Below are 26,600 nucleotides of genomic sequence, written 5' to 3'. Positions count from 1 at the left end.
TTTACAGTGGTAGATTTTTATAGGGACCAGCAATAACCAGACTTAAAACTTTTTTCAGGAAGGCCAAATAAAGATTGCTCTTTAAAGGGTTTAACCGTTTCTGGAGTATCCTATTCACTGTGTGGGGGATGGGTTGCCCTTATTCCTATCTGCTCAGCTGTAACTGCATTTGCAACACCCTTTACTTCAGGGCAAACCTGCAGTTTCAAGCAAGTCCCACTGGTAAGACAATGAAATTAAACAAGCTGCCTAGCTCTGAGCAAGCACAGCCACACCTTATTGTGAATATGCACACAATCCAAAATGTTGCTTAAGATTGTTTTATTAGATCCAGAACAAAGGTCAATAATACCAGTACACTAGTATACTCAAAGATGAAACACCATAAATGCATAAACGTAAATTAAATCCATTACAACAATCATATACTTAGGCAATCCTACTAAATAATTGACTGCATTTTTTTTTTTTTTATCAGAATATAGATTACTACAGTTTCAGCTGACTCTTCATGGAAATGTTTAAACCATCTGATCGCCTGATATGTCTTATCAAAGCACTTTAAATTGTATTCATGATGGAATGGTGAATGAGGAACAGTCAGATGCCCCAACATGCAAACACTGTTCACAAACTTCTTGAATTGTGTTGATAATATCTCTGGGACTGAGGCAGAATGTTGCAGGTGGAAGAAAAACAAGAAAAAACATTTTGCTCCGAGAGCTGTAGCAGCATCCACGCTTGATAAAAGACTTGACTGCTGTAGTCTTTCACTTTAATGATGGACTAACATGTATTAATGGGGCCCCTTTCAAATTGAGTTCATAAAAGGCAGAATATGTGACATCTGAATTGAACACATGTGTGGTTTTCCACACTAGGGTAAAAACAACTCCACTAATGAAAAAAGCCATTTTATTTAGATAAGTATGCGACAACAACAAAGGTAATCTGGAATTAAGGATTTTGTGAACAGATATGGGTGTTTGGCAATTTTTCAGCCGACAGATGTCCAGGATCAAAAGAATACATACATAGCACCAAAGACTGTTTTTTAAGATATATTTTTGAAATTTGCATAATTTCATTCACATATATTTATTGTTCCTCATTTCTAAATAATGCTTTTGTCCAATAGACAATAGTAATTATAGAAATTTTATATGAACTAAAATGCTGTGGTATTTACAATCAATTCTACTGAATTGTATGTATTATGTATTATTTATTATGGAATGCTCTACTCCAATTTAGTTGGTTAACAGTTAAAAATATCAATTTTTCTTCTTCTATTTTAAAGAAGACCATTGGTATACAGTGTGAAATGGAAAAAGTGTAGGCCTGTACATACATCACACTTACATGTTCACATATGTGGCAGGGAATAGGTGTATTACTAAAATACTTGTTCGATTTAGGTTGCAATTGGAAAGATAAATTGGGTACTAAACTAAGCAAATCATTTACACTTTTGTATTGCAAACAGGAAGACTAGGGCCGAACTAGTTTGTTACTAAGGAAACAGGGTTTGCGACCAGTTGAAACAACACTTCTTGAAAGCTGTGTAAATAACAGAGCCTGTTGTGACCCTGTTACAGTTGCGGGTGAGCTTCCGTTACATGTAGAAGCAGCCATTCTTTTGTTCAAAGCCAGGACGTAGGGAGCCCTACAATTCATAAATGCATCAGCGTGGCTTTCTGAAGAACAGAAAAACAAACTACAAAGTTCATGCGTTACATGAATCAGATCAATAAACAGCAACGATATTATATGAAACACATGTTCCAAAATTAAAATCTGAACTTACTGTATGTTAAATGCTTAGATATTAAACTTATTTAGTAATTTACATTGCTTAACCTTGTATTTTAATCTGCTTTACCATTTGACAGGCGCAATATTGTAAAACATACTAAATAACTTTAAATTTTAATTTGAAGCTTCTTTACTTATTTTAAGGTTAAAAATGTAAAAAAATATATACTCTTTTCATTTCTTACTTATTACCTTTTAGGTTTCAGAGCTTTCAATTATTGGATTATAACAAAAAAACAATGCTGTGGTGGAATTCATTGTAATTTCTGTATTTGAATGAGGTTTGTCCACAACAAACTATAACTTTACTTACAGGAATTACAAAAGATCAGTGAACAGTAAAGAAAAGGTAAAGAAGAGGTTTATATATGTCCGAATATGTCCAAAAAGTCCTGAAATAAATTGTAATTTTGTATTTTGTAATCATTTAAACCCTTTTTGTAGATTTTATATATATATATATATATATATATATATATATATATATATATATATATATATATATATATATATTCTACAAAAAGGGTTTAATATTTCTTAGTTAGGAATAGCTGTTTACTGACATTACTGTTAGGCTGAAAATCTTTCAGGGTTGGACCGGAGCAGTAAATATGAATCTCCCTTGTAGGAGGACTGGACTGTATAGACAAAGCATTATTAAAATATATCTTAACAAAACAAAAAAATAAACGTATTGAAGCCTGTTACCATACTGTAGTAGTGGTTGTTATTGTTCCAGACCCTGCCCAATCCCATCCACCCTCACTCTGACCTGCTGTTGCTAAGGGATGTGACGTCATAGGAGTATGGCAGACAGGCTCAGATAGAAGGAAGGGTTAGGAAAGATAGTTAGTGTTTGGCGAAGAGAAAACGGTAGCAAATAAAATCCGTCTCCATCCTTACTCAAACGAAAGGGAATGCCACCCAAAAGGACAGGAACAGAATCTACACATTTTAGGCATTCCGAAAAATCTCATATTGTGATGTTTTGAAAAACGGGGAGGTTGAAAAGGGATGGTGAAATTTGGGTTGTGAAAGAAGAAACAATAATATTAAATATAGGGAGACGGGGGAGAGCTGAGAGAAGAGGAAATATTTAGAAATAATACTATTGCAGAGGTTTAAAAGGTTGAATTAGAAAATATTCTGGGATTTATTGTATTACTATTACTTATATTCTTTGAAAATATTAAATAAAAGCCATGGAATTGAGAGTTGGAAACAGATACAGACTGGGGAGGAAAATTGGAAGTGGTTCATTTGGAGATATTTATTTGGGTAAGTGAACTCAATTAAACCATAAAATTAATATGTCGTGTTTATATATATATATATATATATATATATATATATATATATATATAATATACATATGCAAAACGACGTACGTACAAAAATACGGCAACAAAATATGTAGGTTAGTCGTATTTATCCCGTGTTGTTTTTTGTGTTATAGTAGAATAACCAGTTTATCAGAATTACATGATATGCTACACCGATCTAAGTATAATCTAATAATTCAAATGAAGCAATGTGTACATATTTAATGAGCTAAGCTCTTTGTCCAAAGTGTAGTTCGTAGTGATGCAGTTGTTGTTAAACATGTTACTGTGTTTTCAATTACATAAGAACTAAATATTCTGCTTATTGACATTCTTCATTAATTCTCCCCCACATAGAAACAGACAACGTTCGGTACACAACAATGTCTTGCTTGGGTCCTTGTTGTTTTGAGACCCCCCCTTTTGTTACGTTAAATAGGAATTGGTACTTCAAACGGGGATAGTTTACCTTCGGTATAAATAATCACAATAGCACAACACAGTATATAACCTTATCATAACCCGATTGTATTACTTAATAAATGCATTCTTTTTTACTATTTTAATTTTATTAACTCCTTTGTGTTCCAAGTACCGTAAACCAGTGCTGGGAACATATGCAGATTCATTTTTTTATATACATTCCACAATGGCATTGTTTGGTATGTGGTGGTTAATATCTATGGTTTATAGAAGATTATATGGCTTTATTTTGTCGGACCTGAAATTAATTTACACAACGGATCTTCTGGCTTCGCGAGATTGCACTTCCTGTCAAGCATAGTAAACACTTCTTGCCAGGTAAAACTATGCAGCATGATAGTGAATATAACTCACTGTTTTAATAATATATTAATGAGGTATATGGTATTGTGGTAGGTGTTTGAAACCCAGTGGCCTCGTTTATTTTCACAGTTTGTAGTTACATAATGTTTTGTAGTTTATTTAAGAGGCAGTATACTGTAATTAATCTTGAGTGATTGCAATTGGATGTAAAAGAGTAGTTGAGACCTGACCTGTGCTTGAGCATTGACAGTAGTTGTCCCAACCACCCCCTTTGGTTGATGTTGGTTTCAGGCTTTTAAGCATTTGGTTCACTTGTTGTTTTAAGGTCAGCATTTCCAGTGATCCCTGGTCAACCAGATCTTTTTCAGAGATAGACTGATCTATGTCTAAAGGGAAAAACAAACAGGTCCACTGCTATCAACTAGAGACAACAGCTTGCAAATGTATAAACCTCTCAAGTGTTGTGGATGGAAAATAAGATATAATTATAGATTAATCGTTTCCTATTAGTGACCTGTTAAGTATAATTTAAGCTGTCATGCTTAAATTCAAGATCTGAAGGGAGTTCTTCAATCTACCAGGAAAGAGCGATACAATTATTTTGATTTTGTGCCCATGCAAATCAGCTGGAGTGGTGGTGTCCAAGTCCATGCACTCTTAATAAATTAACATTGTGCAAATCCAATTGAAGGGTTTCATTTTGAAGTCCTAATGCTTCTTGTCTGTTTTGAAGACAATTTTGTAAAAAAGTTAGACATGCAAAGTTAAGGGTAGTAATGCCTTAATTTAGTAAGTGTCGTTTCCATACATCGCTTTAGTTGTCATGTAGACTGGAAATACACCTCAGTATTTAGTATTGTTTTTTTGTTTTATTTACCTATGTTGGTCTGAGAACAAAGTTTTGTAAAACTGTAGAAACTATCTAGGCTTGTGTCTCCTAATCTACTAAACACATAGCTTGAGTGTGTGACACTTGACAACTTTCCCCATGTAGTCTCATACTCTGATACTACCATACATTTTTGCTGAGTTGCAACAGGAGGCCCAGAAACAATTGTTTACTACTGCCCCCAGGTACTACCTAATGTAGAATGATGAATGGTCATGACCTAGCCACATCTCCAATGGTAGAACCCCTTTAATTCCCCCCCACTGCATATATGACTCCACCACATATCAGGTTTTGACTGTAGTAACACACTTTTCTGTTAATTCCATTCAGTCTCCATTCCATGCATAATTTTACATGAAAGACCCTGCAGTTTTAGCAAAACATAATTGTTCTTTCCCTCTCCCAAACACAGCTAAAGAAAACTACAATTTTCAGGAGTTTCTCTCCCAGTACCTTTTTAGCATTTAAACATTACATAGCATAATTGCAGAATTAAAAACCAGTGATGTATTGACTTACAAACCTAGTCCAAAATGTATGCAGCCTCATTCGGATCAAGCTTTTACATGTCAATGTAGAATATTTTTGGCAATTTGGCAATGCCCCTGGTAATGAGGAGGGGGGGGGGGGTAGTTTAGTTATTGTGAAATAAAACTGTAAAAACAAGGAAAACGCAACATTTGGTAGCTGTTTGGCTATGCCACAGTGTTAGAAAAAGTAAAGGGATATTCTTACTTGGGTTCATTTGGGCAGTTTATTTCAAATATAGTTTGCATATGTGAATGCTCCAAACTAACTGACTCCCAGTTGGCTCAAAAGAAAAATGGTTAATTCTTTCATTTGCATATGCAAAAGAACTGTGTCTTTTAGAGCTGTTTCCACATGCATGATTCAAACTGAGATCCTTTAGCTTTCATGTTGCCCTTCCCAAATGCTTTGTTAATTTTAATTTCATGTAACAGCCCAAACCAACCAAGTGGGAATGGCTCTTAATCAAACTGTTCAGTTTGTTTTGGCATATGAACTGAGTTTGTTTGTTTCAATGCAATGGGAATTTAAAAGGAATTCTTCCAGTAAATTGCTCTAGTTAGGAGGTTGTATTAAATGTCCTGTATTTTTTGGAATATAAAATCCAGTAAAAGTTATTTACTTTTATAACAACCACAAAATCCCTAGTCTCTTCCCTTTTATGCCTCGTTTCTCCCCAGTTGCACAGGGGATTCTCTGACTTGCCATGTCGAACTCGTGATTGTCTGTTTCCTCTCAGGCTAATCATGGGAAAAGTAAGTCTTTGCAGTTCTCGTGTTTTGAATGTGAAATTTGCTCGGAATATGTTTGTGTGCGTAGGTGTGAATTCACAGTAGATACACTCAGTAAAATCACCATTAAATCAAATAAAGCTGTCTCATTGAAAGGCATGTTTTTGCTCTGCAGGAATAATTTACAATGTTCATAAGCCCTATTGGTCAGTAAATGCAGAAGTTTTAGCTAACTACAAACAATACTTTGGAGCAGTTGTTCTAGAAGTCCTGGTTAAATATCCAGTAATTTAAGTGCCAAATCAGATACAATACTGGATGGTGCAGTGTCTTGTGATAATGTCAGTCTGCTCTTTAGCTCTGGGATTTGATTTCTGAACTTGTTTTTATCGGCTAAGTAATTGGGGCTAATTTTTCCAGTACTCTTGCCCAGAAGTGAACATACTTTTTCCAAACCACCAACACCATCTCATTTGGCACCATGGACCATTAGTTAGTTTGAGACCAGGGACGCTGAAATTGGAATGTTTAGCAGAGACACTCCTTGTAGCTGGTGGGGTTGATGGCGCAACAATAGGAATCTTTTGTATTACAGCCCATGGCGTACATGCCCATTAGAGCTTCCCAGTATTGGTTCCCTATCATCGGCTTATCTCAATGAACAAAATACCAGATCAGTAGAAATAACCAAGAGCGCTTACTAAAAGAAAGCTTTGTTTGTCTGATTTATAAAATTGACAGAGGGGATTTTATATTGTTGTATAATAGTCTGGCTTAACAGTTGGAGCCCCATTTATTTAATCCAAGCAGAGTTTGGGGATGTGGGAAAGCTCTTTACTTTCCTTCTCCCCTGCCCAGCTTTGACTGTCTTATGCAAATGCCTTGTCAGATACAGTGGTCTCCCTCCCTCTGACGAACAATGTGTCTCTGTGGGAACATTATCCAGCACACCCTTCCCCAGGGCTACTGTGAGGAGGTCAGTTTTTTTAAGGAACTTTGGGCAAAACTTGTACTTGTTGGAACTGATTGTGCCTCCAAGTCCCTAAACACCGATAAGATTGAGGAGTTCAGATCTGCTGCGGGATGGGGTGTAGGGGTGCTAGATTCCGTTTAATAAACGTTAAAACTTTTAAAAAATATAGTTTAAACATTAAAATAAACATTTTGAAAAGACGCTGTGTAAGGAGGATAGTATGCATCCCCCTCTGTGCGCTCTCGACAGCAGGAGAAAACCGGAAGTCGACCATCTTGGGAAGTGCGTTGGCTGCAGGGGCTCTGAGCATTTTAAAATAAATAGCTTTCTATAAATTACCACATGTTTATAAATAGGTCTTTTACATTGGCTTTTCTACTCCTTAAATGTAATTGCCTGTTAATCCATTCATATCTCAATCACAACTGAGAAACGCATTAATAGTAAAATTGGTTTAATTTACTTTTTTTTTCTTTCTGTGAAACCTCTAAATAAATGGGCTTTTAAATCGTAAGTCTTACTTTTTCATTTAAATGCCGAAGCGACTCCTCTTTATTAATTTAAATAGTTACTCATCATAACGATTGTAAGTGTCCAACAAAACCCTATTTTTCATTGTAGCTTTAATAAAGTTAGTCACTTAGTAACATGTTGCGATGTGAAAAATGAAGGCTTGGCCTATTTAAAAACCCATTAAGTTGTTTGACGGAAAAAAATAACTGAATTAAATTACTAAATTAAGCCATATATAAAAATAAATTTTATAAAAAGTGAAGCAATATGAAAAAAAGCATTGGCGGTACGATAATGGTCTGTTTTGATTAGTGGGCGATCATTAATTGCATTATTACAAAAATGCAGTCTAATTATTCAAACCATGCTAAAGTCCAAATCTCTAATTTATCCTGCTTGCTTTATATGAGGCAATAACTAGTTATGTTCACGCCAAACTGACTTTATTCCAAGTACAGTATCACGTTAATTCAAAGAATCAATATTCCATTTAAAAATAATTTACTAATAGCAATAGTTTGTACTTATGACTGGCAGCAGTAGAAAAAAGACCAACAAAGACATAATGGAAGCAATCTTTTTTTATAAATGTATTAACATCGCTCATCTGTCCCAGAATAGCAAAAAATAAATAAATAAATCAACACAGCCTTCTGTAATCTGGCTCGACAAAAGACTTTGAAGTTGAATCCGCCACAATTGAAATTGGTTGCATGCCATTTGCGATCTTCCCAATAATCAACTGTGATGTTTTCAGTCCGAATTTTATCGCATTTTCTAACATTTCGCTTGCATATCTGGCCAGTTCTGTCTGGTCACACGGTGGTTGCCTCTACTGTTTTTTTTTTTATTTTTTTATTTATTTGAGTACAATGAGTCGCGCAATGATAGATATCAGAAGTCACCATATTTCTGACTGTTGCTGTAATCTACCACAGCTCAGCTCTCGGACAAACTAGCTTTAAGTTCCGGATGTTTTCATCTTAAACCGTCCAGCCATGTCATATTGCTTTGAGAAAGTGGTTCTAAATGTTCTTGCAGCACTTCTCAGACTTCCTGTTATGATAGCATGAAATACAGAAAAGTCATAGGACTAGAATTGCAGATTTAAACATGGCGTCTTCTGTGCATCTTGTTTCTAGTCAAAGTGAGCTTCAAATTCATTTACAAAATTAATTGTTATATGGAGGCATCTGTCATCTAGTCAAACATTTTTTACATGTGTAGGTTATTGCATTTCATTTGTACTTATTTCTCTTTTGTATGGCAGAAGATGTTTGTTACTGATATCTGAGTCACCTGTAATCCTGCAGCAGCATAATAAAATAAATACAGGAAAACGTGGGCCTGTCACCTGACCACTGCATCATTTATCAAGCATGACCTGAACTCCCACTTTCTGGTATTTTGAAGTCAGTTTTTAATTTTAATTTTTATTTATAGGCAATAGTGTTTCTTGCTTGGCATACTTTCCATACAGTGAGAAATGTCCTCCCTTACACCCAGTCTTTTAAGTGGTTTCCATACTGCCTGTATTTTACTATTTTGTTAGTAAAAAGTGTGGAAGGTTGTAAGTTTTTTTTTTTTTTAATTAATTAATTTATTTATTTAGTGATTTATTTAACACCACACTCATCTCTTAGTCAAGAGTATTCATTCTAGGTGGTGTGCTGTGGAAATTTGTTTGAAATCTCCACCCTGAAACTCTGACCCTGGAAAATATTTTAACCAGTGCTAGGGAATTAAATTGCCCTAAATTTAATTATGTATTAAGATTCTCTACCGAATAAGATATCTAATTTTAATAGCAATGTTGCAGTTATATCAACATAAATGTAATTTATTGAACTCTCTTTTGGATATCAAACAATTTCATATATCCATTATAAGCTAACTTATCAGTTTTTATATAACTATCTAGTTTTGAAATTGTAATACTTAATAGAAGCTATGGCATTAATAGGTACAAAAATATATATAATACAAGATCTGTGGATCACGTGTCGCTAAAAGCGCTGAACAGCGTGTGATCTGAGACTGACGGAGTACTCTATGTGCAGCTTGACAGCACTGATTATTATGTAATGGAAATCAAGTCTTGAATACCATATGTGTTCAAGCCCTTTAGTGCTGGATCTCTGTAATGTGGACTTCATTAGTCCACACCCTTGCTGCTTGGCTCATGCTATAGTTATATATTGGGTCTCTAGGCGCAGAGATGTTTGCATGTATATAAATTGAATGTAGACAGACTTTTTTTTTTTTCAGTCCACCAGCTGAATCTCCAAGGTTATGTAACAGTATTTAACTCTTGCAATCACAAGAAATTAGGATATGGCCGTCAGGAAGTCCTGTAGGGTCTTTGGTGTAGTCTGCTAGTGAAAAAATGTCTTGTAAGAATGTAGCACGACTGGTTTCAGTTCTGTGATTGGTGACCGTAGTATTAAGAGTTGTCCAGTCTGGCCTCTTTCTACAGAAAGACTGGATCATTTTAAAGCAAATGTCTCTCTTCATAGTCCTCATAGGTTGTGTACAGTGATGCTGCAACCAGACAAGTAATTGTCTATCGGATTCTTCTCGGATGAAGACCATCCTTTGCAATCATAAGATTTAGCATGAGTTACACAATTAAGTAGTTAATAAATATATTCTAACTGTAGAAATCTACATTTTGCCTTAAGGCAGATATCAAAGCAATTCCACATAATAGGCTACAAATTTCTCAAGATCTGTGCAGCAGAATGCATGTAATTGTGTGTTAATGCAAATAAGACATGTATGTTCTGCATTACTGTCATACATGACCATTTTTAATTGTGTGCTTAAATTGGTCTCTTTCTGCAGCGTTTGTTTTGAGGTGATGCTGTAATTTGGTACATATTACATGGTGGCAGGGCTGTATTTTTACACAGAATTAAACAAACAAAAAACAAATGCAGGACAGCAATACCTATCTAAAATGCATTTTAACAAGACCTCAGTTCCCACTTTTTGTCTTCCATCCGTTACATTCATTCAGAGAGATTGTTGTCGTTCCTGTACTCGTCCCTGCCCTCAAACAGAAGCAGCAACTCTGCATTGGTCGTGCCACGCTGCTGTGAGTATATGGTGTGCAGTCTGCTGTGCTGTTGACACAGTTTTGAGTATTCATTTTTTAATCCTAGTCCATTATGGATAACCTTATTTGTAAGAACAAGGTTCTTTCCAATGTAAAATGAATGCTGTACTGTTGATATCCAAATCTCTTTTGTTAAATGTGTGTGCATATAAGGCACTATTGAGGCAGCATTACATTTCTTTGGATAATGGGGTTTATGATTAAATGATGGTAGTAATAGGAAATATAGCAGGTTAGCTTTTATGTGTATTTGCCTAGATTAAGGGCAATTTAATTGAAACATGTTGTAGATAGAAATGATTAACCCTTACCCTGAAATCTTAATGTCTTGTCTATAAGGCCTGAAATCAGCAATGTAAAAATCTACGCTGAGATGGTAGCTGGATTGTGACATGATGCCCTTTGACAAGTTTTGGATTTGTATGTAAATAGTTTTGGGATAGTGTCTGCACTCTGTGCATACGCAAGCATGCTAATGTACTTAATGTAAGCATGCTAGTGTGCTGCTGCTGTTGGTGGATTGGGGCAGGGGATGCCTGCACAAGCTGTTTGGAAGCCCCTGCAGTTCAGTTGAAATACACTAGATTTCTCTGTGTCTGTTATTCAGGGTTGCTGCATTTAGCGATCTCTGCATTTCCAACAATACTAATTGTGTGTGCAATTAAATAGTGTTTTCAAATATAATACCAGTACTCTGAAAGTCCCTGGACAGCTCTTTTTCAAGTCCATCCGAGATTACTTAAATGATGAATTTTCCACATACCATGTAAATAAAGAATATTCCCCATGTGTAGTTTTATTCTGAATAAGTATTTCACTTTTAATGAAGATCTTGGTCGATGGTAGTAGTGGATGGTAAATAGACAAGCTCTGCATCGCTAACACTTCATTCAATGGCTATTAGAAATCAAGTGAGGAACCCTGCTTTTTGATTTGTGCTTTCTATATTTGATCTGTAGTTGGCTGTCGGTATATAGGGTTAAGCTTTGCATCAGATCTTTTGTTTTATAGTGAGCATTTTAGTAAAAGTTCCCAAAATAAGTCACTAAAGAATAATGAAAACTTTAATGTGCAGGAGTAGACAAGACCCAACTATTCAGTTCCTTGTAAAGGCACTTGCCTCTGTCTAGTGCCCTCTTTAAACAATAGCCATGGGAACAATTGAGATGCAAATTAGATCATTTGCACAGTGGAGTAGCTGCACAACAGTAGTAATATAAATCCTGTGTGCTTGTGCCAGATTGGTTTGTCTTGTTTTCATTGACTCTGCGCAGGTCCCACAATGCACTGGACTAGCTGCATCTTGAAAAGGCACAGTGCAGCATGTCTGTCATTAGGTCTGGGGGTTAAACGTGTTAAACAGGATGAGACGGTTTTAACTTTGTCCTGTGTTAAGGAAGCTGCAATTCCAGTGCCCAGTTATGTTACACCAGTACAGTTTGAGCGTTTGTTTTTTTGTTTTTTTTGAGAAATGAATGACAACTGGTTCACTGCAACTCTTAAAACATGTATGTAAATGTTAAATTAACAGTCCCAATCTAGAAACTACTAATTAATTTAGAATTGTAGTTCATATGCAAATAAAAAGCATTTCTAAACTGGTATGGAGAATAACATTATTTAAAAAAGCATGCTGCTCACACCTGCAGTGAACAATGAAATGTAAGAGGCGAAAATTAAGCCTCCTTTACAGGGTAATTCATTTAATAGCGGGAGAAAATGTAAAAAATAAATCAATTTAAAGATCTCCCTCCACAAGCGAATGTGTTAAGCATCTTGAGTCGGACTGTAAACTCAAGTTATCTGTGAAATAATTGTCAGTGTTTGTCTGTTTTTTTTATTTCTCTACACAGAATAAAACTGGACATGACAGTCCCAACAACCCACAGAAGGGTTGGTCTAAAGATAAATACGAATCACCGTCCTTGCCTTTTTAGTCCATTTTAACTCCTGTATTTATATTGGGCTCACTATGGCTTGCAGTTGTCGATGTAATGTTGAAGTGAAGTCTGATTTCAATACAGATGGGGTGGAAGAGGAGATGGGAAGACTGCTGTGTGTAGAAATATCCATGCGCTGACTGTTCTGTTTATTGCAGGAAAACAAGCTACCGAAGGTACTAGCAGTGGCAGCATAAAAGGTTTGTTTACGATGCTTTGTAACTTGTGGAGTTCGTACTAAGAACTCTGCCTTTAGCAGCCACACTTGCATGTTACACAAAAGGTGGGAGATGTAATATTGGTGATCACATCCACACTTCACCCTAATGAGTTTGTATGTCACATTTTCTACTGCTTCTTGTAAATGCCTTAAATATCAGAACATGATGGCATAGTATAACACTCCTGTATGTCCCCATAACATCTAAACATTACACAACAATTTTACTTTTTTTTTTTTTTGCTATAAGAAAATGATGCATGTGTTAATGTCAACCTTGGTCCCATTTTTAATGAACTTGAATAATTTCTAATACGAGTATAGGCAATTTGCCTGTCAATGCATTAATGAAGAGCTATATAGAGTTCCTCCTTCGTATTTTTTTTTTATAAATTTCAGCTGACAATAAGTTGGATTGACATTTTATTGATACTATTTATATGAAAACATTTAAACAAACATTTGTTGAACAGTGATTCAAAATAAAAGCTGAGATGTGTGTTATGCAAAGCCTGACCAGACTATTTGCAATTATTGGTCTCAGTTTATTCCTAGCAGAGGGTACAGACCATGTTCACACTAATCTTTTCTGTGAAGCAATATTTCACCGGTGCACGGACATACACCCACAATTCAGTTGTCAAATGCTGGTTCTGTGTTACCAAAAGGGTCTATATTGCACAGTTTTGTCCCCATATGCACATGTTTTTGTTTTTTTTTGGTTTAAGGCAGTGCTGACTAAGTGAATGCAGGTGATTTATTAGTTCCTTCTCCTGTACCACATTTTTATCTTATCTGGCTAGAGCTATAGCATATTCAGCCGTTACCTGGTGTGCAAGTACCATAGCCTTAGTACATACAGTTTGTAATGCAGTTAATTATTACATTTCATCAGAGAACTGCTATTGGTTACGAAATGTTACATGGTGGATTATTGTGCATTTCTATCAAAGATGATAGTTTTCATTACAGAACATCTAAAATATGGCAATCATTTTTTTATTTATGTAGTTTAATTGAAAAGGGGTTTCAAGCAGTTGACTTCTAGTCAATCTAGCTGATAGAACAATAAAATATGGGCATTATGCTATTTAAAGGCTGCATTGTTGGAATACATAGAAACATGATGCACATTCAGGCTGCCTGTTATATAATGCAACTAAATATGCAAGCAAATAAAAAAAATTAAGAAACCATCGGTAGTATTTACAGAACAATAAAAAATAGGGTCTATCCGTTTCTAAATGTTAAACTTCTGTAGGTCCTTTTATTGTGCCAAAACAGTCCAAATACCAATTATTTGATCAGAATATTTCTTGTAAATGGAATGCTGTACATCCGCAGCCCAGCCTGTGCTAGAGAAATATTTGTTGCAACAGTAAATATGCAGTTGTATTAACATCAGTTAATGTATGCCTGTGTATAACTTACTTTCTTGTATGAATGTTTGCAGGCAGATATTAAGCTTCTGGCAGGGCTATATTGCTGTCTTCATTGCCAATATAGTGAATTGAAATCTAAAGCATTCTTGCACAGTTTACTTCAACATTATATAGCACATAACTGTTTACTTTGAATGTTTTGCTGACTTACCAATGCATGTCTATTGCACATGTTTAAAGGAAGGATCTGTTGGTAGGTAATGCTCTAGAATGTGAATGACCATGAATATGTCGCTATGGTTTTCACACTAGAATAAAGATTAGTTGCAGTATCATTAAAGTACACCTTCAGTATTGTAATTTAGTAGACTACATTAAAATTAGAAGTTGTGTGGATACAATGTATAGTACACCTTTTTAAACCGTTAACTAAAAAGCATACCTATTAATTTCTGTATCTGATACATTGTCATAATGAATGTTTTGTTTCCTCACCCCATTGAAACAGTGTGTGCTGCATTGAGCCCAGGGTTCTTGTGTGGCCAGATGTTTGTGTGTTCTTCATGCAAGTCTCCAAAGCACTAACTTTTTTCTGTTTTTATTTATTTTTTAGGAGCAGATATTGCTGCTGGAGAAGAAGTTGCAATTAAACTAGAATGTGTGAAAACCAAACACCCACAGCTCCACATAGAGAGCAAGATCTACAAAATGATGCAGGGAGGAGGTAAGCAAAAAACATGCTGAATAAGCAATATTTATTTAAACATTAAAAAAAAAAAAAAAAACTGAAATCTGCATAGCTTCCATATTACTGATAGGAATCGGTTGCTATGTAAAGGGTGTTTCACCCACTGGCACCTAGAAAGGATTGGAAGGTGTATCAGTTTTGCTTTGTAGGCTTTTTAAAAATTCTTCTTTTGCCGATCTTGTTCAGGTGTATACTTTATTTAATTGAGTGTCAGTCTGCAGGTGTATTTCAATGTCTTGTGGCTGCGAATTTGATTTTCGGGTGACCCAGGTTCTATTCACTCGACCATCACATTCTCCTGAACTGTTTGCATACATTAAATGTACTATTAGCTACCCTGTGCTGTCCTGAGTAACTCTTTAAAGGCAGCATCTAGTCTGTTAATCTCCCTACTCTTAGAACTGTTCAGTCATTTCTGCTCTTATTAGACATCCTGTTTGCAGTGCATCAAGCCCTGAGCCTGTATTTTCAAATGCATGCCTAACTGTCCACATGTTATAGAACTGAAGCCATAAACCAATTCTGCACTTAAATGTGTATGATGTCAACCTAGCTTGCTTGTCTTTACTACAATGAAGTTGTAAATTAATAGCATCTGTAAGTAATTGAAACATTTACAAATTTATTTATTTGTAATAATTTATACAAAATAGGCCTATACATTTGAATAATATTGCATGTTGTAGAAGTTACACATTTTGTCAAATGTTTAGCAGGATTGTGGGGGTACTACAGCATCTATTTTAGCTTTGAAGGACTGCAGTTCCTCACACATTTGTGAAAATCATATGAATATTAAGAAGGCCGTTGCTGCAAGCAAGAAGGAATTATAGCCAAAGGATTATATGTGAAGGGTACCAGATTTTACAAGTCAAAGTGACATGTGTGTTCCCTACATGTTTGAAGACATTGTCTCAGTGTTTCTGTGTTAATATGAAGCACTGCAGCTCTATAGAGTAAGGTCACCTTCAGCTTCTCGTCCATTTGCTTAGAGACAACTAGAGGGAGCTATTACACTTCTATTCTGGATGACCACTTCAGTTACACAAATGAGCATTATATTTCATTTGGGTTTTAACATTTGTTTGGCATGTTTATTTAGCTTCCTCCTTAAATGTGTAATCTGTTTTAGTGATTTAAGATGTTCAGGCATTACATTTGCTGGTCTATCCAATTTAGTTTATCATTTTCAAAAACATGATTGGAATAGGTATTTAAGACTTGTTTGTTTTTAGTTGGTATTCCCACAATTAAATGGTGTGGAGCAGAAGGTGATTACAATGTCATGGTGATGGAGCTACTGGGACCAAGTCTTGAGGACCTCTTCAACTTCTGCTCAAGAAAATTCAGCCTAAAGACTGTCTTGCTGCTGGCTGATCAGATGGTAAGGGCAACTGATCTTTAACAAAAGCTTATTAACCTCTAAACTTGTAGATGAAAAAGATATGTAACTTAATCACAAATGTCTTCATGAAATCTTGGCAATGGAGATACAGTGGTGGTGCTCAAACATGTATGCGAGTGATGAAATTTGATGGACATTCCAAGTATTGAGCAGATCAGAATTTGGAGATGGAGGTGCCTGTCAGTCAAGTCCTTGTTTTTAGAACCGTCTTCTTGAGGTTTGTTACCAAATTTTATTTTTATTAACACTTAGTCTTATTTTATTTTTTTATTTAACTTCTTAATCCTACTACATTACTTCAAATAGTCCAAGAAGAAACAGGCTTTTTTGTACTCCAGTAAACCTTTGCTTCGAGTTGAATATATAAATATTTATTTTTTACTTTGTAAAGTAGACTCTTCCGTTGCAGTGTAATGGTGTTTAATTTGCAGGGCTTGAATCCTATTTTAGATAAGCCGCATTGAGTATATCCACTCGAAGAACTTCATCCACAGAGATGTGAAGCCTGACAACTTTCTAATGGGACTGGGGAAGAAGGGGAACCTCGTTTATATCATCGACTTCGGCCTTGCCAAGAAATACCGGGATGCACGCACACACCAGCACATTCCCTATCGCGAGAACAAGAACCTGACCGGCACAGCCCGCTACGCTTCCATCAACACACATCTGGGAATCGGTATGCAAGTTCACATGTAATACCAACTAGAAAGGAAAAATATACTAATTGATTTATTTGACAAACATTTCAGCTGTAAGTCTAATGTCTTAAACAAGTTTTTTAGCATTGCTTAAGTTTTTCAATATTTTCATACTTGTAATTTGTACTTGGTGGGAAAGCATTTTTTACATGTTTCAAAATTGTTTTGTATTATGTAATTAATGCTATTAGTTTGGTTGTCCCTAAGCCATATAATGATTGGATTGTGTGTTCGCACATGGCTCTGTACAAGTTCCATCGACCTGTGTTGGGATTGTTTGACTGTTCAGTTTTCATTGCATGCTAGTACTTGTCTTGAACCAAGTGGCCAGAGGCCCATTTCTGTATTATGACACGTGTGGTTCGTTCTGTTTCAAATTTGTTTACTTCCCTACCCTCAACAGAACAATCCCGCCGTGATGACTTGGAGTCCCTGGGCTATGTGCTGATGTATTTCAACCTGGGCTCTCTGCCCTGGCAGGGCCTCAAAGCAGCCACCAAGAGGCAAAAATACGAACGAATCAGCGAGAAGAAAATGTCAACCCCCATTGAAGTCCTCTGCAAGGGCTACCCATGTATGTAGCCCTTTTCCAACATAGGAGGCTTGTTGCTAGGGCGGTGACGTCACTACCCTGTGCCTTTTGTGACATTGCTGCTTGCTACAAATGAGCAACTCGTCGGCTAAAATAAAAACTACTTGAGCAAGTAGATATTTAATTTGCTTTGTATTATGCACTGCGGCCATGCGGCCCGTGATAAGTTTGGTTGTACACCTTTGCTATAGAGGGTTGCAATACAATATTGGGGTATAAAACCATTTTATGTGTTTCTTTACAGCCGAGTTTGCAACATACCTGAATTTCTGCCGGTCTCTTCGTTTTGATGACAAACCAGATTATTCATACCTGCGACAACTCTTCAGGAATCTCTTCCACAGACAAGGGTTTTCCTATGACTATGTGTTCGACTGGAACATGCTTAAATTTGTGAGTATTGTCCCTAGTTTGATAAAAAGAAACGCCTTTTTAAAGTCCAGCTGAAATGTTTGATTGCACCAGCCTCAGACTGTAGAGCAGTGGAAACAATTCTTATGCAATCTGTGTTTGTGTTAAATACAGCTGTGTGTTTGGGACATTTGGTAATGGGCATGTCTTTAATAAAAATAACCTTGTCTTGCCTCCATGTCTTGCAGTATAATCTTGTTTGACGTGCATTTCTTTTGTTCTCAGGGTGCCAACAGAGCTGCCGAAGATGCAGAGAGAGAGAGGAGGGAGCGAGAGGAGAGAATGAGGCACACACGGAATCCAGGCACTAGGGTGCTGCCGCCCACAACCGCTGGGAGGCCAAGGGGAACCCAGGATGTCGCACCGCCCACTCCTCTGACTCCCACCTCTCACACTGGTAGGAACAAAGGGCAAGTCCAGATTCTTTGTTCTAAAATCCTTCAGTGTAAAACAAGATGGTATGGAATAGTCAATGCTGCGGTGTTCATTTTGTCAAATATCCACTCAAGGAAGTGGTAGATATATTCTGACCTGTACATTAGCTGAAAATAAGATCCAGAACCCTGGTATCGGTTACTACAAAATTCAAGTCATATCTGTTGTATTTCATTTGACTTGATAGTGTGTTCCAGGGTGAGGCTCGCTGAAAAAGGGGAAAGGTTAATGGTGGTTTCCAGTTGATTTGAAGAACAGGAAGTTTGCTTATAGGTTATGTTGCCAAATCCAGAAGAAACTTAATTTCCTTTTAACTTGTCCTGCAATACCTTTAACTCTTTCTTTACCAGTGTTCTTGATTATGAAAAGACATTCTGTTGATTTCAGTTTAAGATGTTGAATATTTAGTTTATGCTTTTTTTTTTTTTAAATACAATCTTTTTACCACAAGAACTTGAGGTTGCTTTTTGTTTTGCTACATTTCAATATGACCGGAGTTTGAAAGCTTTAATAACTTAGCCCTTTTTTTTTTTCCCAGTTGGTAGGAAAAAAAAAATCAACCAAGTTGAACTTGACGACTCTTGTGTGCCTCAGATTACAGGCTGATGGAAGTAGTGACATTGAGCAGCCACGTGTAGAGATTTCTGCGTGTGAAACTGACTGGGGGGGGGGGGGGCAGGCAAAGAAAAGAATGTGATGCAAGCAGGTGGTTAAATTAGGACAAATCCCCTCTCTCAGTAAACTTTTAGAAAGGTCTGTAGATGGACAGTGCTTATTTGCTCTTTTTACAGCCCAGTTTAATGGTACTGATGGAAACGACATTAGCGAGATGACATAACGCAGGTGTGTGACTTGACCCTTTTCCTTTTTGTCTGTAGCAAATACGTCACCCCGCCCTGTATCGGGAATGGAGCGCGAGAGGAAAGTCAGTATGAGATTGCACCGCGGTGCCCCAGTCAACATCTCCTCCTCTGACCTCACAGGGAGGCAGGACACCTCACGCATGTCAACGTCACAGGTATGAGTAAGACTTCATTCACTCAACAGCAGAGCCTCACATCAAAGTCCTGTGTTTGTAGGCTTCACAGCCCATCAGAGCTCACTTTACTGTGAATACCCAAACAGCAACACCTGGTTGTAATTGTGTGCATGATCTTTTTTTTTTTTTTGGTATGTAAACATTTATTTAAAGTTGTAGGCTTAGAAAAGGGATTGTCCCAGTTGCTTTGAGGCCTGACATTCAAAAACCTAATATTTTTATTAGGAATAAGTTTTGCAGACAATTGTATATTTTCATGTTTGTTTTACAGAGATTGGATGTGTACAGTATTTGCAAACATTATTTACTGTGGTGCATCTTGGGTATAAGCCACTATACATTAATTTAGCAATGTGCAAGGTGGTAGTTTTGATGCATGTACCTAGGTGTTCCCCCATAGCTGCTGACTTTGGCTCAACTGAGAGGAGCAAAGGAGCTTTGATTTGTAACTAAACAGTTTTTCAATGTAGTTATTTAAAATGTATGCAGTATCAAGGGCTCCTGAGTGGCACATCCAGTAAAGGCGCTCCGCGTGGAGTGCTGGATGCGCCCTATAGCCTGGAGATCGCAGTTTCGAATCCAGGCTATGTCATTGTCGACTGTCACCAGGGGTTCCTAGGGGGCGGCGTCCAGGTAGGGAGGGATTAGGTCGGCAGGGCAATCCATGGTTTACTGCACACCAGTGACCCCTGTGGCCGATAGGGCGCCTGTGCGTCTGCAGTGGAGCCATTCAGATCTGTGTTGTCCTCCGGCACTATAGGTCTGGTGGCTTTGCTGTGGATCCGCAGTATGAAAAATGATGGATTGGCAAGAACAAAAAAAAGAAAAGAAAAAAATGTATGCAGTTTCAAATGCTGTGATATCTCAATTTTAAATGCTGAATGACTATTGCTGTTGGAAGGGTGGGAGGAACTATTACAGAATTGGTTAAAAACAGGAATTTGGAAATAACTAGGTATCTTGCATGGCTATATAAGCAAGTTGTTGTAGTGGTAGTAATATTTAATCAAGCTGGCCAGGGAGTTAACCCTCTGCAGTCCATTTATTAAGTGCGTGTCAGGCGCGTCGGGTCCAATTTATTTTCACACGCGCAGTTAATTTTTAGACGCGCTGTTTAAAAGTATTTTTTTTCCACAGTCAAACAGGTTTAAAAGGCCCTGCATATCAACAAAGCACTCACTAGGCATCTCCAGCCCCGCCCCACCCTTTCGTTCGCTATAGCTTTCACATATGCTAAGAAATAAATAATAATAATAATAGTCGTACATACCGATTAATCATCTCCTGATCACTCGTTTTATCACCAAACGCCTCAATAATGCGATCCAAGTCATTATTTTATTACTGTAACATCTGAAAAAAGCTCTGCAAATGTCCATGATATTCTCTGAGTGCTGATGCAGTCACAGGCAGCTTGTTTCCTTATGGCCGCCCCTATCTGATCCCAAGGGCAAGTATGACTATTCATGAGATACGCCCTTTTTATTTTCCGGCTTGTCTCGGCTCCTGTCGCTCCCACTCGGCCATTGAATGGTTTTCTCTGCTTTTTCCGGAGAAAAAACAACTAGAAACCCGTTTTTTGTGTCTTTTTGATGTCGGACAGGGTCATTGGACCAGATAAGAATAATTGCAATGTCGGACCAGGTCCGACATAGGACCGCAAAGGGTTAATTCAATGACTCCAGCAAAGGCCAGAAGTTGTGTAGCATTCTCCTACAGTGAAGATGGGTTTTCCCACACGTGAAAGCTGCTTTGTGCAGCTTATTCCAAATAGACTTGTTTTTAGTGGGCTAAAATCTCCATTTGGCTTCAGTAACCAGACCTTTTATTTGCATACAGCGTTTCTAACATTGTGGAGTGGTCATTGTCTTGTGGCAAAGCTTGCTGTTGGCACAGTGTGAAAATTTAAATTAAGATTCTCTTTTAGGGGTAACTCGGGGGATAAAAACTTGCAGTTGAGGTTATCCATTAGCTTATCTCTTGTTCCTCTGTCACATTAAAGTGGGCTGCATTTATAAAAACTCAAAAGCAACTGCCCTTTTTCTATCGGGTTTCTCATGTATGTATTTGATAAAAGGTTAGAGAAATTAGCAAGTTTTACTTGCATGATTTGGTAATCCAACCCAGTGTGTTGAGACCTGGATTGTCTGCAACAAGAAAGAACTGCTATTTGCCTTGGTGTCCATTTTTAAAGTAGCTATACTCTGTATTGACAGAAACAAATTGAGTCCAGTCTGCATGAACAGCATTGTCAGCTACCCTTAAATCCTATCTCCTGATAACTTTTCTCCTCCCTCACACTAAATGAGGAAGACACACTTCTTTTTTCTGGGATTGTCTTTTTTGCTTTTGTTTTAATTGTTCATTTACCTGCGTACCATGAATACCCTCTGGTCTATTAGACGGACAGTTCAGAAAAATCGGGATTAAAATGTGTGTTTTGGAAGAGCATATCAGATCTGTCTAACTCCATGTTTAGGTCCTGATCTGCTTTCACATTCATAAATGGGAAGTCATAAGGTTGGATTACTAAGTCATGGTGGTTTTATAACTGATTATCTGGCCAGTTGTAATGTATTCTTTCTTCACAAATGGCTGTCTTTCCCCCCCTCCTCCCCCCCCCCCCCCCACCTCAGAATAGCATTCCCTTCGAACACCACGGCAAGTAGCTGCTCGCCACGTTCTTGTTTGAAGGCAGCACTGGGTGAGTGTCAGCTGGGTCACATCTCATTATAAACTAGACACATACAATACAGATCTTCTGGCATATATGCATAAATAAGATCCATGCAACATTCCCTATGAACATCCCTTTAAGGTATCCATATACTTTTTTAGAACAATTCATAAGGCTGGCTAGAGGGTGAAGTTACAGTTGAAGGCTTCATTTGACCATTCAATATTCCATAAGAACCCAGCAGTCAAACCCTCTCCCCCAGCCAGAGAAAACAACCCAACTGCCCCTAAATTTAGGCTTGGAATCGCAGAGTAGGCATGTATAGAGGCATAAATCATCTGCTTCCAGTTACATTAGTTGCCAGAATGCTGCCTTGAGTGCAGGAATTAACTTTTTGTCCCTCTCATCCACCTAGAGTATAATTGTGGCCCTGCGAACATTTTTGGGGTATCGTCGAGCATGGACAGATTCTAAATTCCAAAAGATTATTGAACTTTAAGGTCAAAAACTAAAACCGTGCTCCTATTGCTTTAATGCACCAGCAGGTGTGTGTTTGTGCTTGGCTTTTCTGCTCTGCTTCCTGAATTGTTCCTTTTGTCTGCCTGGGTGTGGCTGTTTGTGTTTGATTTAAATGTGCAGTATTGTTCAGTACAGGAGTCCTGTATCTATTTGTATCTATTTAAAAAAATATTTTATTTTAATGCTCTATCAAGACATTCTCGACTCTATAAATGAAAAAGCAGTCTGTGCCCAGTGTGGGTGGGTGGGGGGTGAGTATTAAACAGAATAAACAGCAGTAAGTAAATACTTTATAAAATAGTTACATTTAAAATTAATGTCTTCTATTTCTCTCTCAACTCCAAGAATGTTTTAAAGTTACAATATTGCAAATACAATGTGCTGTGTGTACTGTGACCATGTTGGAATCACTTAGGTTTTCCTGCACGTAATGAACTGACCTTGTTTAACACTGGTGGATCAGTCTTATTTCTTTCTATTTATTTATTTTTATTTTTTAAATAAACTGTTGGAGGTTGCTGAAGTTTGATTGCCATGCTGTTCCCCAGTATCCATTCTCTCCCTGTTCCATGCATGTATTACACTTTCACCAATTACTGAGCAGAGAAACTTTATCTTAGAACTCCTGCATTGATCTTTTCCCAGTATTTGCTTTGTTGTAAAAGCAATAGGAGTGCAAGAACTATAATTCTTAGGGGTCAATGCAATTGAGAATCTTACATCTTACATCTTAAATATGAAAAATGCACATCACTAGATCTATTTTAACCATTTCCATGATCAGATTGTATTGTGACGTTTGGCTAGTTATGCACAAATGTAATTTACAAGCACCATCTTAAGATGGTGTGCAAGTGTGTGTCGAGTTTTGCTTTTTAAATGCATCCTATGTACTTTTGGATAATAGTAAATATTTTTGAAAATATACAGTTATAATCAATATAAATGGTCTTTGCGACAGATATTGGACAGAGTGGAAAGTTCCACTTTTGGGTTTCAAAAGAGAAAGCTTGCATTTTGTTTAAGAAGTGCTCTTATGAGTCACTTTGTAAAGTTGTCACTTGTTGGTATCATGTAATACATTCCAAATCTCTTAAACAAAGGGTCTGGCTGTTTGACTAAATAGGACATAAAGAAGTCCTGAGAGGTTTAATCAGGTGACCCTCTGTATGGACAATTCTGTAACTTTTAATTTCTATAACTATGCGTAATGAAATTGAGGCGGGTTGGGGGGAGATTCTGATTTAATGTGCACTGTTAAGTTTGCATGGTTAAAATGTTACGTTGCTGACATTTATTTTTCTCTTGCATTTTTCTGCACAGATCCTATCTCGAGTGGCCCCCAGTGGTCTCCAGTCTGCTGTACACCGATGAAAGAAAGCTATTTGCCATGGAGGGCAGATAATGCATGGCTGATCTCTACTAGTACTATTCCAACAGCTTCACTGATGCAAAAAATAAACAAACCCCAAAATGAACAAATTAAAAAACAGTTAATGATGCCTTTTAAAGAAACAAAACTCAAGTTTAAAAAACAAAAAAATGCATACAAAAACAGGAACAGAACCATTTTTCTGCAGCCCCCGCCTTTACCAAGCAGATGTTGCAAGAAAAGCCACCTGCTGCAAGCACCATTGAGTAGCAGCAGAAGTGGGCTTTGAGAGACAATTCACCAAGAGGACTGGCTATCCTTGCCATTTTTGTTCTCCCTCCACTATTGGCAAAGTAATGATTTTATTATCTTACTGTATAATGATAGACATTAACTTTTTAAAACTTTGTTTTGTTAAGCTAAATTTAACAGGCTCCAGTCTGTCTAGATGGGTAGTATGTCGGTGTATTGCTTTTATTGTCTGATTATACAAAAACAATTTAAACTTAAACTTTTGAACTTAAGACTTGAAATTCCTCAAGGCTCACAGGAAATGTTTCATGTGAAATTTAAAAATAATTATTAAACTTTACCTTTTTGTTTTGTTTTTTGGTATGGACCCTTTTTATGCTTGTTAATGGCCTATGTTCCTTTTTTTCTATTTGACTAAGGATTTCAAGACATTTTTTGCTAGCTAGCTAGCTTGTTTTATAGAACCATTTAAGTTTTTCTTCCACATTCATATACTTTGACACTGACAAGTTGTGTGCAATAATGTTGTCTGAATTGCCTAGTGATGCCAGTGGGAGCCACAGTTGCAACTAACATCCTTAAAAACATTTTAAAGCCAATGACAATGTGGAAGAAGGAACTGGGTAACATTTTAAATATCTTTTTTTTTTTTTTTAACACAGATTTCTGTTGTATTTTAATATTTAGAAATAGTCTTTGGTGGGGTTCCTGGTTTCACTGAATGACTTCCACATTGAAGCTCTCTGTACTTTGTTGCTGTTTGTCGCAGTCCCATAATGTTTGTTTTCTATTGACATTTTACACCATTTCAAAGCTGTGAAATAATAAAACTTGTATAATAGAAATGTAAATGTATCCATTTGCTGTCATGTGAATCTTGCGAAGTTCTGTCATTTTAACCTGAGCTATCAAGCCTTATTTAATAGACTGCAGGGACCTGGTAGTATAATAGGGCTTTAGTGTTCATGCCTCCTTGATTAGCAGTTCTTGGACACACACTTGTTTTTTGCCAACTCAAAGGAGCAGTATTTATAATAGGACCTCTGCCTCTTAAACCAATCTTACCAAGGGATCAGACAAAAGGGACCGGTGTCTCATGCAAAACAAGTGGCGAGTTATGGTTAAGCCCCATTTTATAACTTGCTTCTTTAAATAAATGGACTGATCTTCCTATTTTAATATACATTTTAAATGGTACCAAAAACAGATTTGTGACTCTTGGTCTGTAAAAAGTAGGGTAATCAGACATTTAAGTGACATGTTATTATTAAGTGACATACTTTGCTGTTTTAAATAAATAAATAAATAATTGGAGAGAAACACTGCATGTAAACTGGGCTTTGGCAAAGTTTAATAGCTATTGCTAATGTGTCCTTAAGCTGCATCATAGAACTGTGTACAGTAGTGATTTCTGCCTTTAAGAAAAAAATAAATAAATCTTGCTGTTGGAATGCAAAAGGTTGACTGAGGCATGTGCACAAAAACCTAGGTTATATACCTGAATTTATAAGATCTCTGCTTTAACATTGCTATAAGGGAGAGGAGCTGTTCTGTGGGACTTTGTTTGTAATTATACAGTCCACACTATAAAACTTTTCCATAACCAGTACCTTCAACTGTTTCAATTGAGTCAACTTCTTGTGTATGTCAGTCAGAAGATAATGATTCTGACTATTTGTCATTCTCTTCATTATGGCTGACCACATCAACTTTCCACATATCTCCTCCCTTTACACATTAGCAAGTCTGTAGTATCCTGTGTAATGGTAATCTATTAGCCCTGTAAGACTTTTTTTTTTTTTTCTTTCATTTGTATTGCCACTGTATTTGTGTACTTTAAAATTGTGTAAATAAATTATTACTTGTAAAGGCTTGTGTTTCTGCTCATTTTAAAACGCACACAAATATATTGATTTAGTACTACATAGCTGATTACATTACACCTAACATTAGTGAAACAACTTAAAAACAAACTGCAGTGCATTTGGGTCCTATTTAGTTATTTTCATCAATTGTAAAAAGCTTTAAAGTGCTATAATTGCCACCTGCTTTTTGTACCACTGCATGTCTCTAAAGGTGCTTCACCTTCCAGTATGTGACTCCCTGCCTGATAAAATGATCCCATATGAATAGGGTGTGCCCAGTATTTTTCTCTATTGGGTTTAGTGTATTCAGCACAATTTACACAAACAGAGAAAGCAATGGATTATTATCACAGGGCTAATCTTA

At 36.8% G+C, this 26,600-nt stretch overlaps 1 protein-coding gene across 9 annotated transcripts; it reads left to right on the top strand.

Moving 5' to 3' along the window:
- The first annotated feature begins 2,578 nt into the window (after positions 1–2,578).
- On the top strand, positions 2,579–26,240 carry LOC117423065 (casein kinase I). 9 transcript variants are annotated; one of them, XR_004547737.2, is made up of 11 exons: positions 2,579–3,093; positions 12,777–12,818; positions 14,834–14,944; positions 16,204–16,352; positions 16,824–17,052; positions 17,478–17,648; positions 17,911–18,059; positions 18,303–18,487; positions 19,391–19,530; positions 22,193–22,255; positions 24,071–26,240. XR_004547737.2 is itself a non-coding variant. In XM_034038464.2 (11 exons), exons 1-10 carry the CDS (start codon positions 3,018–3,020, stop codon positions 22,241–22,243), a joined length of 1,290 nt encoding a protein of 429 aa, XP_033894355.1. In that variant the 5' UTR covers positions 2,580–3,017; the 3' UTR covers positions 22,244–22,255; positions 24,071–26,240. The 9 variants fall into 9 exon arrangements, 7 of the variants coding, with proteins under 7 accessions (XP_034784447.1, XP_058845853.1, XP_033894355.1 ...); XR_004547736.2 differs by having other exon boundaries at positions 22,188–22,255; XM_034038464.2 differs by having other exon boundaries at positions 2,580–3,093; positions 18,303–18,474.
- Positions 26,241–26,600: the final 360 nt, after the last annotated feature.

This window comes from Acipenser ruthenus, chromosome 17 (genome assembly GCF_902713425.1).
Source record: "Acipenser ruthenus chromosome 17, fAciRut3.2 maternal haplotype, whole genome shotgun sequence".
Lineage (NCBI taxonomy): Eukaryota > Metazoa > Chordata > Actinopteri > Acipenseriformes > Acipenseridae > Acipenser > Acipenser ruthenus.
The sequence above is the reverse complement of the archived record's forward strand: the minus strand, read 5'-3'. Positions and strand labels throughout refer to the sequence as shown.

Excerpts from the sequence above, each read along its gene's own strand:
- LOC117423065 (XM_034038464.2), top strand. The coding sequence starts at position 3,018 with ATGGAATTGAGAGTTGGAAACAGATACAGACTGGGGAGGAAAATTGGA. Across the intron at positions 12,819-14,833 it reads TAGCAGTGGCAGCATAAAAG|GAGCAGATATTGCTGCTGGA; the intron begins GTTTGTTTACGA and ends TTTATTTTTTAG. Across the intron at positions 17,649-17,910 it reads CCTCTGCAAGGGCTACCCAT|CCGAGTTTGCAACATACCTG; the intron begins GTATGTAGCCCT and ends GTTTCTTTACAG.